The sequence below is a fragment of the Heterodontus francisci genome, chromosome 12 (genome assembly GCF_036365525.1).
Source record: "Heterodontus francisci isolate sHetFra1 chromosome 12, sHetFra1.hap1, whole genome shotgun sequence".
NCBI lineage: Eukaryota > Metazoa > Chordata > Chondrichthyes > Heterodontiformes > Heterodontidae > Heterodontus > Heterodontus francisci.
This window is the reverse complement of record NC_090382.1, coordinates 92,729,013-92,750,294: the sequence shown is the minus strand read 5'-3', so window position 1 is coordinate 92,750,294 and position 21,282 is coordinate 92,729,013. Positions and strand designations below refer to the sequence as shown.

General features: G+C 43.0%; 1 protein-coding gene across 2 annotated transcripts in view; it reads left to right on the top strand.

Moving 5' to 3' along the window:
• Window positions 1-4,071: 4,071 nt before the first annotated feature.
• Window positions 4,072-21,282, top strand: part of rars1 (arginyl-tRNA synthetase 1) — a 60,763-nt gene continuing 43,552 nt past the window's right edge. The window contains exons 1-2 of one of the 2 annotated variants that reach the window (XM_068043865.1): window positions 4,072-4,207; window positions 20,628-20,762. In XM_068043865.1, coding sequence (XP_067899966.1) covers window positions 4,163-4,207; window positions 20,628-20,762 — 180 coding nt within the window. In that variant the 5' untranslated portion in view covers window positions 4,072-4,162. The remainder of the gene's footprint in view (window positions 4,208-20,627; window positions 20,763-21,282) is intronic. The other variant, XM_068043866.1, reaches the window with a different exon arrangement.

Sequence of the window (21,282 nt, the reverse complement as noted above, 5' to 3'; positions counted from 1 at the left end):
GCTCTCCAGCCGCCCGCTCGCTCCCCGCTCTCCCCCCCCCCCCCCCCCCCCACCCCCTCACAATCCCTCCAGACGCTAGCTCTAGGCTGTACCGCTTCCCTTTTCTCGGCCACTCGCTCCTACATCTCCCGTCTCCCCTCACGGCCCGCTTTTCTCCTTTGGGCGGAGCGAATGGCCGAGAGGAGCCCACGGCCTAGTGCTAGCATCTGGAGGGATGGGGGGAGCGAGCGGCCAGAGAGGGGAGTGGGTGGAGGTAGCAAGGGGATCAGGGGTGGGGGTAAGCAAGGAGCAAGCAGCCTGGAGTGAGTGGCGAAGGGGGGAGAACGTTTTTCTGTGCATGCGCCCATTAGTTTTGGCAAGGCAAGGTGTAGGCTGTCACAGAGCCCCACTGCTGCCAGGAGGATTGGGCCGGGCCCTCCTGGCGTCCAAATCAGGCCTCTGCTGGAAAAATCTTCCAGCCCCCCTGCCCGAGCTTGGTAAAATCCAGCTCATTGTTACTAGAGGTCTCCCCACCACCAAAGTTAAACTGACTGGCCTGTAATTGCTGGGCTTATCTTTACAGCCTTTTTTGAACAAGGGTGTAACATTTGCAATTCTCCAGTCCTCTGGCATCACCCCTGAGTCTAAGGAAGACTGGAAAATTATAGCTGGTGCCTCCGCAATTTCCACTCTCAATTTCCTCAGTATCCTTGGATTCATCTCATTTGGTTCTGGTGCTTTTTCAACTTTAAGTAGACAGCCTATCCCATGCCTCCTCCTTAGAAATTTTAAATCCTTCTAGTGTGTTAATTACCTCCTCCTTCACTGTGGCCTGGGTAGCATAGACTTCCAAAAGGCATTCGATAAAGTGTGCACAACTGACTAGTGAGCAAAGTATAGCTCATGCAATAAAAGGGACAGTAACAAGATGGATAAGAAATTGGATGAGTGATAGGAAACAGAGTAGAGGTTAATGGATGTTTTTCGGACCAGAGGAAAGTTTGTCGTGACGTTCCCCAGGGGTCGGTGTTAGGACCCTTGCTCTTCCTGATATATGTTAATGATCTAGACCTTGCTGTACAGGGCACTATTTCACAATTTGTGGATGGTACGGAAGCATTCTAAACTGTGAGAAGGATAGTGTAGAACAGGGTTGCCTAACATAAGGCCCACAGACCAGGATTGGGACCGTCAAAGGTTTCCATCCAGCCCGCGGCTGTATTTCAGAGATAAAAAAATTTCCAATGTCTTCTTCTTTCGGACTGACTTTTTAAAAAAAATCGCGCTGTCAGTTTCATAACTGACAGGTGCTGACATCAGGAACTGTGATTTTCCAGCTTTGGGGATTTCTGGCGGGTTTCGACTTTTCTTTATAAAAGCCTGCCAGAAAACCCCGAAGCTGCCCGAAGTTGGGAAACCGCTGTTCCCACTGTCAGCACCTGTCAGCTGTGAAACTGGCAGCATGATTTTATTTTAAAACTGACCAACCACAAAGCTGCTGCACATCTCCTTCCTCAGTGACTGTCTCCGGCTCCAACTTATTCCAAGTGGATTCCAACTGCAGTTTCACCCATCATGTTTTGAATCCAGCCAGGATTACAGGTATCTCCGCGAAATACAATGTTCCTCGGACTGCTATTCTCGCCGCATCCTGAGATCCACACTCAGTGCTATGCGTCGCCATATGCACACACTGAACCTCTCTCTCCAGCAGCACCGCCTCACCTTATCTCAAAGCTGTTCTCCTCCACAGTTTTATTTCATCCTTCGTCTCATCCGACGCATTAACAAAAAACTTTTTTTCTTCCTTTCAGGTGTCAAGGAACGCAAGCTCCAGCAGCTGATGGGGACTAATGCCCTCCAGATCCTCCTTCCCCTTCATTTCCCTCTGACCCCACCCCTTCTGATCTGACCCCTTGCCGTGTATTCACTATACCCTCTGACCTCCCCCTCTCTGATGCTGAACTTTCTGTACTCAGCAAAGGTCTCAGTTTTATCCCCTTACGCCCCCACCTCAATGAGTTTCGCGCTCGGCTTGATGTTGAGCTCTTCTTCCATCGCCTCCGCTTCCGGGCTCACTTCTTCGACCAGGAGTCCTTCGCCCGATCAGTAGATCCATTCATCCGCCTCCAGCATTCTCCCTCTACCTGGACCCCTCCTCCTGGCCTCTTACCCGCTCTTGATCTTTTCATTGAAAACTGTCGGCAAGACATTGGTCATCTCAATTTCTCTGCTCCCCTCACTCACTCTAACCTGTCCCCCGCTGAACTTGAGTCACTCCGTTCTCTCAGGTCTAACCCTGACATGGTCATCAAACCTGCAGACAAGGGTGGTGCTTTGTTGTATGGCGTACCGACCTCTACTTTGCAGAGGCTCAGCGCCAACTCTCAGACACTTCTTCCTACCTCTCTCTGGACCATGACCCCACCACCGAACATCAAGCTACTATCCACAGGATTGTCACTGACCTCATCTCCTCTGGAGATCTTCCCTCTACAGCTTCCAACCTCATAGTCCCACAACCCTGGAGAGCCTGCTTCTACCTCCTTCCCAAAATCCACAAACAGGACTGTCCCGGCAGACCCATTGAGTCACCCTCCTCCTGAACCACTTAACTTATTTCTTCCTATCTTGACTCTCTCTTTTCTCCGCTGGTCCAGTCTCTTCCCACCTACATCCGTGACTCTTCTGATGCCCTACGTCATTTTGACAATTTCCAGTTTCCTGGCCCCAACCGCTTCCTCTTCACTATGGACATCCAATCTCTCTACACCTCCATCCCCCACCAGGACGGTTTTGAGGGCTCTACGCTTCTTCCTTGAACAGAGGCTCAACCAGTCCCCATCCACCACCACCCTCTTCCTTCTTTCAATGTATTCGCTGCTCACAATGTGGTCTCCTCTATATTAGGGAAACCAAATGCAGACTGGGTGACCGCTTTGCGGAACACCTCTGCTCAGTCCACAAACAGGACCCCGAGCTTCCAGTTGCTGGCCATTTCAACACTCCCACCTGCTCTCATGCTCACATCTCTGTCCTGGGATTGCTGCAGTATTCCAGTGAACACCAATGCAAGCTCGAGGAACAGCATCTCATTTACCAATTAGGCACACTACTGCCTGCCGGACTGAACATTGAGGTCAATAATTTCAGAGCATGACGGGCCCCTCATTTTACTTTTATTTTTAGTATTTTTTCTTTTTCCTTTAAAAAAATTTTTTTTGTGTTTATTTTATTTTATTTCATCTTAGTTTGTTCAGTTTGCTTACCTACTGTTTTTTTCATGTTTGTACTTGCTGCTGTTCAATCTCCAGTCCGTTAACACCCTATCTGTACGAATGCTTTGTCTTTCAACACACCATTAACATATTGTTTGCCTTTGCTCCATGACCTTCTGGTCAGCTATGTGGCCTTGTCCAATCTACACCTTCTCCTTTGTTATCTCTTGCCCCACCCCCGCTTTACTTGCTTATAACCTGTGACATTTCTAATATTTGTCAGTTCCGAAGAAGGGTCACTGACCCGAAATGTTAACTGCTTCTCTTTCCACAGATGCTGCCAGACCTGCTGAGTGGTTCCAGCATTTCTTGTTTTTGTCATGATTTACTAAGTTAAGTGAGTTTTTGAGGAAGTAACAAAGAGGATTGATGAGGGTAGTGCAATGGATGTGGTCTACATGGATTTTAGTAAGGCATTTGACAAGGTCCGCATGGCAGACTGGTCAGTAAAATGAAAGCCCATGGGATACAGGGGAATGTGGCAGGTTGGAACCAATATTGGCTCAGTGACAGGAAACAAAGGATAGTAGTTGATGGATGTTTTTAGTGAATGAAAAGCAGTTTCCAGTGGTGTTCCACAGGCCTCAGTGTTTATTCCCTTGCTATTTGCTGCAGGGAGCGAGGGGGCGCTGTGCCTCCGGGGTGGGGGGGCGCTGTGACTCCGGGCCTCGTCTCCAGGCACGGGGGCGGGGGGGGGGGGGGGGGTGTGGGAGAGGGGGGTGGTGATGCTCTGTGACTCCGGGCCGCGGGAGGCGCTGTGTCTCTGGACCGCGGGGAGCGATGTGTCTCCGGGCCGCAGGCGGCGTTGTGTCTCCAGACCGCGGGGAGCGCTGTGGGAGGCAGTAGCGGATGTTGCGTGAGATCCCGAGAGCGGGCAGTGTGGAGCAGGCGCCGGTCGGGGAGACATGGACGTTCTCGTGGAGGAGTATGGGGTTCGCATGGAAGAGCAGGTTAGTCAGTGTTGGTGCTTGAGTTGCCTCGGGGCCGGAGACAGGTTTTTCTTTTCCCCGCCTCTCCTTGCCGATCACAGTGGCTGTCTGAGTAACAGCGGGCTGATCAGTCCTTAGGGGATATTTCCAGCCAGTTTTTACTCTGGGTTAATCTAATCTTTATTTCCCTCTCATTCTCTTTCATATCTAAGCTTTGCTCCAATTCACCCCATTTCTTTCATTGCCGGTCCTCTGCGTCTCCCAAAGTCTTATTGGTCCACTAACAGGCTTTAGTGTCACTACATAATGCGATTCTCATTTACTGTCTTGTAACATTGACAAGCGAGTGACTTTTTAAATCTCTGGGACTGTTAGTTCCGTAGTTTGCCAAGGTCCCAGATGCCCTTGTGCTCTCACTGCACTGTTATTAATTCAAGCTTTATTTGCACTGCCAGCATTTTTGAAAATGAATGGTCAATGAATAGTGCATTCTGCAGGCCACCAACTAATGAGAAAGGTATAAAGAAACAGGTTTGCAAGGAAATTATAAATGTGTAAGAATTATAGAGTAGTTATAATGGAGAACTTTAATTATCCTAATAGACTGGGAGAGTAATACTGTAAAGGCCAGAGAGGGATAAGAGTTTCAACGGTGTGTTCAAGAGAATTTTCTACATCAGTATGTTTTCAGTCCAACCAGGAAGGAGTTATTTCTGGATCTGGTTCTGGGGAATGAGGATCAAGTGACCACGGGGGAATATTTAGGGGACAGTGATCACAGTATCATAAGGTTTAGGTTGGCTATGGAAAAAGACAACGAACAATCTCGAGTAAAAATAATTAACTGGGGGAGGGCAGATTTCAATGGGGCGAGAACGGATCTGGCCCAGGTACATTGGAATCAAAGATTGACAAGCAAAATTACAATGGAACAATGGACTGCCTTTAAAGAGGAGACAGTTCACACGAACTAGGAGCAGGAGTAGGCCACTCAGCCCCTTGAGCCTGGTCCGCCATTCAGTAAGATTATGTCTGATCTAATTTTAACCTCGACTCCACATTTCTGCCGACCCCGATAACCTTTCACCCCTTGCTTATCAAGAATTTATCCACCTCTACCTTGGAAATATTTAAAGACTCTGCTTCCACTGCCTTTTAAGGAAGAGAGTTCCAGAGACTCACGACCCTCAGAGAAAAAATTTCTCCTAATCTCTGTCTTAAATGGGCGACCCATTTTTAAATAGTGACCCCTAGCTCTAGATTCTCCCACAAGGGGGAACATCCTTTGCACATCCACCCTGTCAAGATCCCTCAGGATCTTATATGTTTCATTCAAGTCGCCTCTTACTCTTCTAAACTCCAGCGGATATAAGCCTAGCCTGTCCAACCTTTCCTCATAAGGCAACCCGCCCATTCCAGGTATTGGTCCAGTGAACTTCCTCTGAACTGCTTCCAATGCATTTACATCCTTCCTTAAATAAGGAGACCAATACCGTATACAGTACTCCAGACGTGGTCTCACCAAGGTCCTGATTAACTGAAGCATAACCTCCCTACTTTTATATTCAATTCCCCTCACAATAAATGATAACATTCTGTTAGTTTTCCTAATTACTTGCTGTACCTGCATACTAACCTTTCGCGATTCATGCACCAGGACACTAAGATCCCTCAGCATCTCAGAGCTCTGCAACCTCTCACGATTTAGATAATATGCATATTTTTTATTCATCCTGCCAAAATGGACGATTTCACATTTTCCCACATTTGCCAGACCTTTGCCCGACTCACTTAACGTAACTATATCCCTTTGTAGCCTCCGTATGTCCTCTTCACAACTTACTTTCTTACCTATCTTTGTGTCATCAGCAAATTTAGCAACCATAGCTTCGGTCCCTTCATCCAAGTCATTTATATAAATCGTAAAAAGTTGAGGCCCCAGCATTGATTCCTGTCACACACCACTCATTACATCTTGCCAACCAGAAAATGACCCATTTGTGCCTACTCTCTGTTTCCTGTTAGCTAGCCAATCTTTTATCCATGCCAAAATGTTACCCCCTACACCATGAGCTTTTATTTTCCGCAATAACCTTTGATGTGGCACCTTATCAAATGCTTTCTGGAAATCTAAGTACAGTATATTCACTGGTTCCCCTTAATCCACAGCATGTTACTTATTCAAAGAACTGCATTAAATTGGTTATGTTACGACCGTGGCGGGAGCAGCGCACTGTGAATTCAGTCCCGTCACTCCACAAGTCGCAGCATATTATTAAAGTTTTCCCCACCCAACTGGAAAACAGCCAAATTAAACACTCCATTAACCGCTGGAATAAAACAGACCAAACCAGGTATCTTTAGACAACAACAAATTAACTATTTATTAAAACTCATTAAATCTTAAACACTAAGATAGACCTATGTCTAAAGATCTTATAACAACTTATTTTAATCTAACTCCCCCTTTCACACATGCACGCTCAAAAATAACAGTAGTCAATCGGTTTTAAAAGTGGTGTTTTTAAAATGAGCTGTTTCTTAAGAAATAAATAAGTCTTTGTGGTTTACGTTCATGATGGTTGAGGTATTCTAATGTGAAAATAATCAAAGGCTACTCAAAGTCTTCACTTGGATTTGATGAAGTAGTCTGTTTTTTGATAGGCATTCAAACTCTTCAGCTGCACCAAGCATCAACAGTTCCTTCCGTAAGACCAAATGGTCTCTGAAAAGGATTATTTCCTCTTTAGGCAAGTAATTTGGCCTGTAGCTCCTTGTAGAATTTCCGCTGAGAGAGAATGGACAGCCCTTTTCTCTTCTGTACGCTTAGCTGGTGAGTTTGGTTCAGACTGGTTTTTGCTAATTTTACACACAGTCAAATCAAAACATTATACTCTCCTGCTGTTGCCTAGGGTAACAAGTGCAGCTGGCGCACTGTGTCTCAGAAAGTCCAAAACTTTTCTTCCTGTCTTAAAGGCACACTGTTTTTAACAGAGTCTTAAAGGCACACTGATTTAATCCAAGGAGAAAATTAATACAGTTCCATGACAGTTAATCTTGATTTCCCTTTCACCAATCCATGTTGACTCTGCCTGATTATCTTGGATTTTTCTAAGTGTTCTGCTATAATGTCTTTAATAATAGCTTCTAACATTTTCCCTAAGACAGATGTTAAACTCACTGGTCTGTAGTTTCCTGATTTCTGTCTTCCTCCCTTTGTGAATAAAGGAGTTACATTTGCTATTTTCCAATCTAATGGAACCTTCCCCGAATCATAGGGAATTTTGGAAAATTAAAACCAATGCATCAACGATCTCACTAGCCACTTCTTTTAAGACCCACAGATGAAGTCCATCAGGACCCAGGGACTTGTCAACTCGCAGCTCCGACAATTCGTTCAGTACTACTTCCCTGGCGATTGCAATTTTCTTGAGTTCCTCCCTCCCTTCCATTTCCTGATTTACAGCTATTTCTGGAATGTTACTTGTATCCTTTATAGTGAAGACCAATGCAAAATACCTGTTCAATTCGCCTGCCATCTCCTTATTTTCCCTTATTACTTCCCCAGACTCACTTTTTATAGGACCAACGCTCACTTTGCTAGCGCTGTTTTTTTAATATCAGTAGAAACTCGTACCATTTGTTTTTATATTTCTAGCTAGATTTCTCTTGTACTGTAATTTTTCCTTCCTTATCAATATTTTAGTCATTCTTTGCTGTTTTTTATATTCTGTCCAATCTTCTGACCTGCCACCCATCTTTGCACAATTATATGCATTTTCTCTAAGTTTGATGCTATTTTTTATTTTATTAATTAACCACGGATAGCGGGTCCTCCCCTTGGAATTTTTCTTTCTCGTTGGAATGTATCTCTTCTGTGTATTCTGAAATATCCCCTTAAATGTCTGCCACTGCATCTCTATTGACCCATCCTTTAACCTCATTTACCAGTTCACTCTAGCTGGCTCTGCTTTCATGCCCTCATAATTGTCCTTGTTTAAGTTTAAAATACTATTGTCATGCAGGCCCCCACCTGCCAAGAATGAGGCATATTTGTCATATGAACATTGATGTTAGACTTGCTGGGAAGAAGAGAAGGCCTGTTACAAGAGCTGCCAGACACTTAGCTGAAAAACATTTGCATACTGTCATGCAGTCCCCCCACCTGCCAAGAATGAGGCATATTAACTTTGTCATATGAACATTGATTTGAAAACTGTTGCTGAAGTGAAGAAAGGACTTGTTAAAAAAAAATCACCAGGCCCTTGTGGACTTGAGCACCAGACAGAGGGTGAGGGAGCTCAAATTTCAGGATGGCTGCTGGGATGGTCAAATCCACAAACAGATGTGGTCAGACCAGCTGGTCATGTGACTAGCCTGCTTGGCAACCTGGTTTTCTGAATTGTACGAAGAGTTTTGAACAAAGAGACTGCTGTATGCTCCTGGACTGAAGAAGACCTCTCCTGTCTGCCTCTCCCTTTCTTTCTCATGAGACTCCAAATCCACTGAAGACACATGAACCGCAAGAGAGAAAGGCCGTCTACAGTGAACAAGGTTTAAGAAGAATACTGGGTCCCAATGAAGTGCAAGATCTACCCACAATCAAGGATTCTAGAGTGAGCCTGAAGAACTGTAACAAAAACTCTCTTCAGAGATTGCCTCAAACTTTCCAACTTTATTTTTTTCTGCTCTTTTCTGTTTCTATCTTCATGTATATATCGCACATGCATGCTAGCATGGGCGCATCGTGTATCCATAAGCATTAACCGAATTAGAGTTTAAGTTTAATAAGTTTCAACCTTTCTTCTTTAAACCGAACAAAACCTGTTTGTGCTGGTTTCTTTGCCTTATAATTGGAAAGCAGTGAACAAGGATTCACCAAGGGGGAGCTAAAAACACGGTGTGTTTACAATTAAACTCTGTTATGGCAAGACCAGATGAAGGCTGAGAGGGAACCCTAGACCCCTTTCTCACTGAGTTGTAACAATACTAACAGACTCTGCTTGTGGAGACAAAAGGACCATTCCCGGACAATGGATTTTGATCACCAGGCATTGATGGTGTAAGGAAGAGCATTTCAGAGACTGCTAAGGTGATACAATCCACAAAAGACAGGAATTGGTTAAACCAGCTGGTCACATGACTAACTGGTCCAGGGTTTTTTGAACTCGCCACAGAGTTTTGAACTCAGAAAGACTGTTTGCTCCTGAAGTGAGAAGATCCTGTTATGGTAAGACCAGGTGAAGGTGAGAGGGAACCCTAGACCACTTTCTCACCTGGTCATAACACTAGTCTTGGACCCATTCTTCTCTCCATCAAACTGAATATAAAATTCAATCATATTATGATCGCTGCTACATAGGGGTGCCTTCACTATGAGGTCATCAATTAATCCTATCTCGTTGAACAATACAAGATCTAGGATAGCCTGCTGTCTGGTTGGCTCCAGAATGTACTTTTTTAAGAAACTGTCCCGAAAACATTCTATGAACTCATCTAGCTACCTTTGCCCATCTGATTCTTCCAGTCTATTTGTAGATTAAAATTTCCCATGATTATCACTGTACCTTTCTGATAAGATCCCATTGTTTCTTCCTTTGTACTCTGTCCAACCGTGCGGTTACTGTTAGGGGGCCTGTACATCACTCCCTCGAGTGACTTCTTGCCTTTATCATTTCTCATCTCTACCCAAACTGCTTCTGCATCCTGATTTCCTGAACTTAGATCATCCCCCTCTCATTTGCTAATAAAATCATTAATTAACAGAGCCACCCCTCCACTTTTTTCTAGCTTTCTGTCCTTCCTAAATGTCATGTACCCTTCAATATTCAGATCCCAATCTATGTCATTCTGCAGCCATGTCTCTGTAATGGCTATCAGGTCGTATTTATTTCTTATTTATTTCTTTTTGCATTATCAGTTCAACTGTTTTGAATGCTACGTGCGTTCAGATACAGAGCTTTTAGTTTTGTCATTTTATTATTTTTATAATGTCCTTGACTGCTGATTTACTCTTAGATTTGTACTGTCTACCTTTTCCTGTCACGGTCTGTTTATCATTTCCCATCTCCCTTGCCTAGTCTCTACTCTTTGATTCACCACATCTTCCCAAATTTGATCCCTTGCCTCCACTATTTAGTTTAAAACCCTCACTACTTCCCTAAATATGCGACTCACTAGAACACCAGCCCCAGCACGGTTCAGGTGTAGACCGTCCCAACAGTCCAGCCCCCACTTTCCCCAGTACTGGTACCAGTTTCCCATGAACCAGACCCAGTTCTACCACACCAGTCTTTGAATTCAGGTACTGTCAAGGTACATTCCCACGAGGGGGAAAGATAAGGCAAATTCAGAGCTCCCTGGATGACGAGAGAGAGTAAGATGAAGCTGAAAAAGGGTGCATATGACAGATGTCAGGTGGATAATACAATTGAGAACCAAGCTGAATACAGAAACTTCAGAGGGGAAGTGAAAAATACAAATAAGAGAAGCAAAGAGAGATTATAAGAAGGCACTGGCAACTAACATAAAAGGGATTGCAAAATTCTTCTGTCGGCATATAAACAGTAAAAGGATGGTGAAAGAACGAGTGGGGCTGATTAGGGACCTAAAAGGGGATTTACTAATGGAGACAGGGGCATGGCTGAGGTACTAAATGAGTATTTTGCATCTGTCTTTACCAAGGAAGAAGAAGCTGCCCAAGTCATAGTGAAAAAGGAGGTAGTTGAGGCACTGGATGAGCTGAAAATTAATAAAAGGAGGTATTAGATAGGCTGGCTGTATGTAAAGTTGACAAGTCACCTGGACAGTATGAAATGCATCCAAGGATACCGAGGAAAATAAGGATGGAAATTGTGGAGACACGCCATAATCTTCCAATCCTCCTTGGGTACAGGGTGATGCTAGAGGGCTGGAGAATTGTAAATGTTACACCTTTGTTCAAAAAAAATTGTAAGGGTAAGTCCCGCAATTACAGGCCAGTTAGTTTAACCTCAGTGGTGGGGAAGTTTTTAGAAATGAGAATTTTGGACAAAATTAACAGTCGGTTGGACAAATGTGGATTAATTAAGGAAAGCCAGCATGGATTTATCAAGGGCATATCGTGTTTAATTTGCTTGAGTTTTTTGATGAGATAATAGAGAGGGTTGATGTGGTGTACATGGAGTTCTAAGATGCATTTGATAAAGTGCCCCATAGCCAGCTAGTCAGCAAAGTTCGAGCTCCTGGAATAACAGGGACAACAGCAGCATGGATACAAATTGGCTGAGTGACAGGAAACAGAGGAGTGGTGAATGGTTTTTTTGGACTGGAGGAAGGTATACAGTGGGGTTCCCCAGGGATCAATGTTAGGACCCCTTCTTTTCTTGATGTATATTAATGACCTAGACTTGGGTATACAGGGCACAATTTCAAAATTTGCAAATGAGACAAAACTTGTAAGTATTGTGAAGAGGATAGTGATAAACTTAAGAGGACTTGTACAGACTTGTGGAATGGACAGACAAGTGGCAGATGGAATTTAATCCAGAGAAGTATGATGTGATTTTGTTAGGAAGAACTAAAATAAGTATAAAAAAGGGTACAATTCGAAAGAGGGTGCAGGAGCAGAGGGACCTGAGGGGATATGTGCACAAATCATTGAAGGTGGCAGGGAAAGTTGAGAAAGGGGTTAATAAAGCATACAGGACCCTGGGCTTTATCAATTGGGGCATAGAGTACAAGAGCAAGGAAATTATGATAAACCTGTATAAAACACTTGTTCGGCCTCAGGTGGAGTATTGTGTCCAGTTCTGGGCACCACACTTTCAGAAGGATGTGAAGGCATTAGAGAAGGTGCAGATAAGATTCATGAGAATGATTCCAGGCATGAGGAACTTCGGTTACTTAGATAGATTGGAGAAACTGGGGCTGTTCTCTTTGGAGAAAAGAAGATTGCGAGAAAATTTGAGGTGCTTAAAATCATGAGGCGTCTGGACAGAGTAGATAGGAAGAAACTGGTCCCGTTGGCAGAAGGATCGAGAACCAGAGGATACCGATTTAGAAGCAATGGAGACATGAGGAAAAACTTTTTTACACAGTGAGTGGTTAGGATATGGAATATGCTGTCCGAGTGGGTGGTGGAGGCAGATTCAATAGAGGCCTTCAAAAGAGAATTGGATAATGAGTTGAAGTGAAAAATTTTGCAGGGCTATGGAGAAAAAGGGGGGTGGGGGGCGGTCAGTGGGATCAGCTGAGTTGCTGTTGCAGAGAGCTGGCATGGATGTGGTGGGCTGAATGGCACCTTCTGTACTGTATCCATTCTATGATTCCATGAAGAAAATAATCTAACAGGGCATGCTGCAAGATGCCAGATTCAAGCAAATTCTGGGCCATTCACAGTATATGTTGATTAAAAAAGTTTGGCAGATTGGTGGTAAATGCAGAATTGGAACATTTTGGGAAAGAAAGTTCACCCGAAAGGACAAAGTTCAAAGGAGTGCAGTCGAGACCTAGAAGTGCAAATTCTTAAGGTTAAGACTGCAGATAGAAAAAGGGCATTTAAATAAAAGGTGGATGGGGTTGTTGGTTTTGTAAATAACGGCAGAGAATATAAAAGCAAGAAAGTGATGCTTAATTTTCACAGAACACTGATTAGGCCACAAGTGGAATATTGTCTGTGGTTCTTGGCACTCTAATATAGAAAGGATCGTCCAGCAAAGCTTCATGACCATAATGTTAGAAATAATTGCAATTATTCCAATCATAAGTGTTTCACTTCATGCTCCTCTTTGTCCACAATTGCAATCTGACAGTCAGTGCAGAGCTGATTTAAATTTACCATGTCCTGCTAAGCAGGTACATTAGCTCCCATGGATAAGTTTTAATGCATACTTGCTAACAGCCACCAAACACTTATTACTGCTGCTTGTCTGTCTATTTGGACTGTGTCTGTTAGGATCCCAGACATTCTGTTCCTTTTCCTTTCCTTTTTGGCCTCCTTGTCTCAAGAGACAATGGGTAAGCGCCTAGAGGTGTTAATTGGTTTGTGGAGCAGCGCCTGGAGTGGCTATAAAGGCCAATTCTAGAGACAGACTCTTTCACAGGCGCTGCAGGTATAGTTGGTTGTCGGGGCTGTTACACAGTTGGCTCTCTGCTTACACTGCTGTCTCTTTTCCTGCCAACTGCTGAGTCTCTTCGACTCGCCTCTCTTCAACCCTGCCTTTATAGCTGTCCGCCAGCTCTGGCGATTGCTGGCTACTAGCTCCCACGACTTGTGGTCAGTGTCGCAAGACTTCATGTCGCGTTTGCAAACGTCTTTAAAGCGCAGGCATGGACGGCCGGTGGGTCTGATATCAGTGACGAGCTCACTGTACAATACGTCCTTGGGGATCCTGCCATCTTCCATGTGCCTCACATGGCCAAGCCATCTCAAAAGCCGCTGGCTCGGTAGGGCGTACAGACATTCTGATATCCACTATATATTTACACTGCTCTGTACATCTGTCAATCAAAGTGAGCAGTGTATTATTATCACACTGTAGATGGAAAGTTGTCATCAGCAATACTGCAGGTAAGTAATGAAGGTCTGTCCCAGTTTGTCAATGTGAATATTTTCTGTTTAATCCTGTGCAATAAGGAAGAGGAACTAAAATAAAAACAAATGCTGGAAATACTCAGCAGGTCTGACAGCATCTATGGAGAGAGAAGCAGAGTTAACGTTTCAGGTCAGTGACCCTTCATCAGAACTGACAAATTAGAAATGTAAAAGGTTTTAAGCAAATAAAGCAGGGGTGGAGCAAGAGATAACAAAAGAGGTGTTGACAGGACAAGGTCACAGAACATAACTGGCCAGAAGGTCATGGAACAAAGGCAAACTGTATGTTAATGGTGTGGTGAAAGACAAGCGTTAGTACAGAGAGGGTGTCAATTGACAGTAAATTGAACAGCCCTGGCCCCAAGCACAAACATGAAAAGACAGTAGGTAGACACAGTAGAAACAAACTGTGGAAGAGGAGCTCATCTGATTGCATTCCAATATAAAAATAAGACAGATAACTCGAAACATAATTTATAACTGTTTGGTGCTGACCAGCTTCTTTGTAGTTTCCTTTCCTTTGTAGTTGTGGGCTGGTTGCTTGAATCAAAGGAAATAAATTCCATTTTAAACTGTTGCTTCTTGTTTTGAACCCTTTCTAATGAAAGAAAGGTATTTTAAAATTGAGATAGTTAGATTTGAGTCAATAAAATTACAACTGGTTAATGGATACCACAGATGCAAATACTAACCATTTATGATACATGCTGACGATCAGTAGCATCCATGTGCTTTGCCTGCATATGCGATTGAAAATCAACTAGGTGTTTCATTTAAACTTTTCTCATGCTGTTTTCATGTGCTTTCCACACTTGGTCGGCAGGAAGAGTCAGGGTAGAGAGGTACTATGAAATGAGATACAGATAGTAAATTACAGAAATGGCCTTTACACGCACAATTGATTTAAATTGTGACACGTCCATGTCCACACTACAATTGCAGTGAGTTTTTTTTAAATTTGTCATACGCATATATTCTGGGATGTTCTCCCTGGGTATTAAATAATATTTACAGCACAGGGACAGACAATTCAGCTCATCGGGTCCATCCCGGTGTTTATGCTCATATAAGCCTCCTGCCACCCTTCTTCATCTAACAGTGTCAGCCGTGGCTCAGTTGGTAACGTTTTGCCTCTGAGTCACAAGGTTCTGAGTTCAAGTTCCACTCCAGGGCTTGAGCACAAAAATCAAGGCTGACATTCCAGTGCAGTACTGAGGGACTGCTGCGCCGTTGGAGGTGCTGCCTTTCAGCTGAAATATTAAACTCAGTCCCCATCTGCCTGCTCGGGTAGATGTAGAACAGGGTTGTCCAACATAAGGCCCGCGGGCCAAGATCCAGCCAGCCAAAGGTTTCCATCCGGCCCACAGATGTATTTGAGAAATGAGAAATTTCCCATTGTCTTTCAGACCGATTAAAAAAAAAAATCGCAGTCAGTTTCGCTGCTGAGATTGGGAACAGCAGTTTTCCAACTTAGGACAGATTTGGGATTTTCAGGCGGCTTCCGACTTTTTATTTAACAGCCTGCCGGAAAACCAGGAAGCTGCCGAAGTTGGGAAACCACTGTTCCTGATGTCAGCACCTGTCAGCTGTGAAACTGGCAATTAAAAAAACAAACTGACCAACCACAAAGCTGCTGTGCTGAGCACTCCTGCTCCCTGCAGCTGTCAGAGAGAGAGGGGCGGAGCAGAGACAGAGCGAGAGGTGGAGGAGTGGGGAGGAGGAGCGGAGACGGAGTGGGGAGGAGGAGCGGAGACGGAGTGGGGAGGAGGAGCGGAGACGGAGTGGGGAGGAGGAGCGGAGACGGAGTGGGGAGGAGGAGCGGAGACGGAGTGGGGAGGAGGAGCGGAGACGGAGTGGGGAGGAGGAGCGGAGACGGAGTGGGGGGGGAGGAGGGGAGACGGAGTGGGGGGGGAGGAGGGGAGACGGAGTGGGGGGGGAGGAGGGGAGACGGAGTGGGGGGGGGAGGAGGGGAGACGGAGTGGTGGGGGGGGAGGAGCGGAGACGGAGTGGTGGGGGGGGGGAGGAGCGGAGACGGAGTGGTGGGGGGGGAGGAGCGGAGACGGCGTGGTGGGGGTTGGAGCGGAGACTGGGGGTGAGGTGGGGAGCGGAGCGGAGACAGCGGGGGGAGAGAGATGGAGGGAGAACAGAGAGAGACACACGCAGAGTGATCAAGATCATTCCTGACAGATGGACATCCAGCCAGAATACTCAACGTCGCTACAAGAAGTGTGTGGGCAAACACTTGTGCAAGCAAAAAAATGCCAGGTATCTCACTAAATCAGTGTCCAACATAGTGATGAGAAAGTAAGTCAGTAAATTAATCTTCTCATTTAAAGCTTCTTCACAAAACTCCCATTTGTTTTGATTAATAGTAAGATACATTTTTAATGCCTTTTTCTTTCTGAAATTATTTCACCAGGCCCCTATGTAAGACAGAAATTGTAATGTGCCCCCCCCATCCCGCCTCCCACGCAAAATGGTTGTACAACCTGATGTAGAAGATCCCATAGCAATATTTCGAAGAAGAGCAGGGGAGTTATCCCTGGTGTCCTGGCCAATATTTATCCCTCAATCAGCATCACAAAAAACAGGTATCTGGTCATTATTACATTGCTGTTTGTGGGAGTTTGCTGTGTGTAAATTAGGTGCTTCATTTTCTACATTATGACATGACTACATTTCAAAAATACTTCATTGGCTGTAAAGCATTTGAGACATTTGGTGGTCATGAAAAGTGCTGCATAAATGCAAGTCATTTGTTCTTCTTACCCCCATCAATATCTGTTTCTTTCTCCTTTATGTGTTTATCGAGCTTCTCCTTAAATGCCTCTATGCTAGTCACCTCATTTACTCCTTGTGGTAGTGAGTGCTATATTCTAAACACTGGGTAAAGAAGTTTCCGCTGCATTCCCTTTTGGATGTATTCAAGACTTGTCTTATATTTATGGCTCCTAGCTTTGGTTTCCCCCACAAATGGAAACATCTTCTCTACATCTGCCCCATCAAACTGGACTGCAGCGGTTCAAGAAAGCAGCTCACCATCACCTTCTCAAGGGAAATTAGGGATGAGCAATAAATGACCAACGATGGCCACAACCCATGAATAAAAAAACCCTTTCATAATATTTAATATCTCTTATCAACTTTCTCCAGTTTTGTCAGATGCTTTGAAACTTTTGGTCAACTCTTGCTAGTTTTTTAGGTTACCATGCATGTAGTTGTGAAGGCTTAAAAAGCCAGGCTGTTTCACTAGCAATGAGGATTATGTAGGATTTAATCAAAGTTTTCAAGGTTATAAAATGTACTGAGAAAATAAATAGCAAAAGATTGCTTTTACTGATTGGTGAATTGATCACAAGGATGCACAGATTTAAATAAAATGGGAAGTTACAAGAAATGTTTTCACACAAATTGTAATAGAGGCTGGTGTGCTCTCTTGCAATTCAGTCAAATACAAATAATGTCACTTAAAGGAAATAAATATAGCTCCTTTCATGACCTTGTGACGTGCCACAGCAGTTTGCAGCCAATGAGGTTGTTTTGAATTATAATCACTGTTGTAGTGCTGCAGCCAATTTGCACACAATAAAGGCGCGCAAAATGTTATGAGAAATGACCAGATATTATGTTTCAGTGATGTTGGTTGAAGAATAAATGTTGTCCAATATACTGGGAGAGCTCAAGTACTCTTCTTCGAATGAAGATCTTGGATAAGCATTGCAGGACAAATTTTTATAAAAGAGTATGGTTAGAGGGCAGAGAAATGAGTTTGGAGTAGGTAGTATGTATTGAAGAGTTCACACAGGTACAAAGGCCTCCTCCTCTGCCATAATTTATGATCTTATGAATTTATAAGTGTGCTGCCACTCTTAGCTCTGTGTCCTCAGCCCCAGCAATGGCTGGACACCTTGCACACTGAGCCACCACATAATGGAAGTTTGTTAGTGAGCCTGATCACGCATTGGAAACTAATTTTATTCAATTAAATGCCAGAAATTTCTGGCAGGCTTTTCCTAAAAGCTGAGATGCCAGGAAATAACAGGTTTTTGTTCAGAAAAAAATTTCCATGCACAAGGCAAAAATGGAGGTACTCCAAATCAGATGGCTGTGTTTTATTGACCTCACCATAGTCAGTACATGCTGTTGTATGGAAGCTGGAATATAATATATAGTATGCTTTCAGAATTCTGCAAACTAAAGTTTGAGTAAATTCACAATGAAAACTTTCTGTTGATCGACTGACACTGTGTATGTAAATTCTAGTGTGTCATTTGCACTCGTGATTTTTTTTGTTGACGTATCAATTTAAGGTAAGTGGAAGCTTACTGGATAAGGAATCTGAGTATCTCAGATGAGTTTATTTAGTCAGATAGTCAGGCTGCCATGGACCACTTCCTGTGTTGATATTACATTTCCTGTTTGGATCCGATTTCCAAGTCAAGGGTCAATCTAAAATGCAGCTGTGTCCAGCCTCTAAATGCAGATTGACCTTTTAACCTGATTTTTCAGCCAACGTAAACAATTTTTGAATTGCTTCCACTTTCAAATGGATGTTGGGAGCAAAAGAGCAGCAAAGGAAGGATAAGATGAAGTTAAATAGCAAAAACAGTTTAGTGATAGAAATGAGTAAAACATTTGTTAAAAGATACAAATTAATAATGAATCTGTCTGTAATTGTAATTATATAGATTAGTGAATCACCCGTCATATTGCTGACAGAACGTCATAGTGTTTTATAATGAAGTGGATATGGTGTGATGGTGGCCATCCAGCTGTATCCAAAGCCCAGTTAGTGAATTTTTAGATTGGCGTCTTTCCTTGAAGGGTGACTGTATTTATGCAGGGTCTATCTATCTAAATAATTAATGTACTCCTGGCTTGCTGCACAGGAAACACCATTGCAAGTGATCAGGACAGATATGTTTAATGAACAAATAGATGGCTGGTGGATCAATTTATTTAGTTACTAGCTGGTGCTTGTCTGGAGCCTGATTAAATGAAACAGAAGCCATACCTATTTATGTATTTAATTCCCAGTTGGTAGAATCCACCTAAAACATAATTCAAGGTATTTAGTGGATTCACTTATTTAATTGCTGCCTGAAATCTGCTTCTGGGTATTTAGGCCACATTTATTATTATAACTTATTCAAGGATGGCTGTTGACACTGAAACCATAGTTAAATATAACATATATAATTAAAAATATCTTCTAAAAACATAAACCAATGAAGATAAGTCACACTGAAGGAAAAAACATCAATGACTTTGGTGAAAGTATCAGTTCATGTTGGCCTGTGTAAACCAATGCAGAAGCCACTCAGCAACGAGTCAACACCAGCAGACCCTGCACTACAATGCAATATCTGAATAACAGTGAGCTCTTCGTTGATCTTTAATTAAACACATTTTTGGAGATAGGAGGTTGAGATTAATTGTTTGCCAATAAAGTTACTTTCTCTTTCAATTTTTTTTCCCTTTAAACACTTGTGACTGTGTTTTCATCTCCCAAGATGTAAGAATTGGAGTAAGGAGCCAAACCCGGTATGACAATGCAGTCCTGTTAATGTGTTAGTGAGCTCTAGCAACAGAAATAGTATGGAAGAAAACTTAATTTTACTGGTTATCAGTTGATGGAAACAAAGCTGTATTATAACAACAGGAAAACTTACATTCCATTTACTCTTTTAATAGGACTCACTCTAGACAGAATAATGCCAGCTGTGGCTGAGCCATAGAGGTTTTTAAGTCTCTGTGTTGGGAGAGCCAAGCAACATATTTAAGGATTACTATTAGTTATGTGGGTAGGCAGCCTGCCGTTGTTCTGCTGTTATTATCTGATCAGAGATCATTCAGGTTGTATGATTGTCCAGTCCATTACTTTTGACATTTTAATCTATGCAGTCTAATGTCAGGTATTCAGGAAGATTTCTATCATAGCCAGAAGTCCCAAACAAACAAATCAATACAACCCATGACAGTGCATGTAGCATGTAATGCCTTAGTAGTAACTGATTGCCTGACTGTTGACAAAGAACCTATTTAATCTTCAGAGATCATATCCCTGGCCACACATTCGCTGCATTTTACCAATCCAAGGAATGTTAATTTACTACTGCTATTTCTATCCTTCAGTCAACCCCTTTCCCATATTGACACTTCAGTATCAGGGATCTTAATCTTTGCAGCAGGTTTGTTACGTGGCACTTTATCAATTACAAATATAGCACATTCATAGCTTTCTCACCAATAGCATGACTGAGGTTAGTAACCCATAATTTTATAAGTTGTGAATAGTCAATCAGCAAAAAGTACTGAGACATTTCTGCTTCATTATGTTTCTTTTAGGGAAAAGGTAAGATTTGTGACTGGTTTTCAAATAAAGCTTGTTCTTGCAGTGGAATTTATGTGTAATGTTTTGTTCATAATTGTAATTGCAATAGTGACCACCCTTGAAAAGTAATTCATTGGATTGAAGCACTTGGGGATGTTGTGAAAAGTGTGATGCATGATGTAAATGCAGTTTTTCTCTTCTCTTTCTATTATTCTCTTGGGGTTAAAATGATCATCGTTAGAAAAATAATTACTGAATAGATAAATAAAACCTGCCTGATGTGCTTATTGAAATTTATGATGTGTGAGTAAAATGTACTGAAGTGTGTTTTCAACTTGTTGCCCTGGCAATAGAAACCTATGCCTTGAATCGATTGTCCACTACAGAAACCAACAATTTTTGTTTCCATTGTGGAAATGACAAATACATTTCTAGAAGAGGACCTGTTTTATGCTTGGGCACAAGCTAGAAATCTACCCCACTGTTTATCGGAAATGTGTCTCAATTTCTTTCTTGTTAACTCCTTTGCCTAGGAGAAAGAAATCAAGTCTCTTATCACTGAAATTGAGAGTTTGAAAAATCCTGTGATGCTTGATTACTCCTTGGGCCTGGGTGAGATGTTAGAGGAAAACACCAAACTCAAGTACCGGTTAAACATTCTCAAGCGAGTGAGTAGTGTTTTAATGTGAAACCTTGTAACTCATTTGGAAAGCAGGCTGATGTGCTTGGAGAAAATACTTGGGGAGGAAGAAAGAAAAATTAAAAGATGTTACATCAGAAGGTCCATGTGGGAGAATTTTTATTGGTAGGATAATGCAGTTAAATGACAAATGGACGGCTATCATATTACTGAGCTGAAGATAAGCAGCTGAACTTTCAGTTAGCCTGTTCTTTGTTCCATGGTGAAATATGGTATTACTCATTAATGGTGATCTTTGCTGCTCTTTGAATATCTTTTTTGTGCATCTGTTGCTGCTGTCAAAACTTATGCATCCCCAAATCTCAAACTGTAGCAGTAGTAGAGGAGTATAGAAAGTGCAGGGGTGAAGGAAAAAAGGAAATTAGAAAAGCAAAGAGAGGGCATGAAAAATGATTGGCAGGTAAAATCAAGGAAAACCCAAAGATGTTTTATCAGTACATTAAGAGCAAGAGGATAACCGAGGAAAGGGTAGGACCTATCAGAGATGT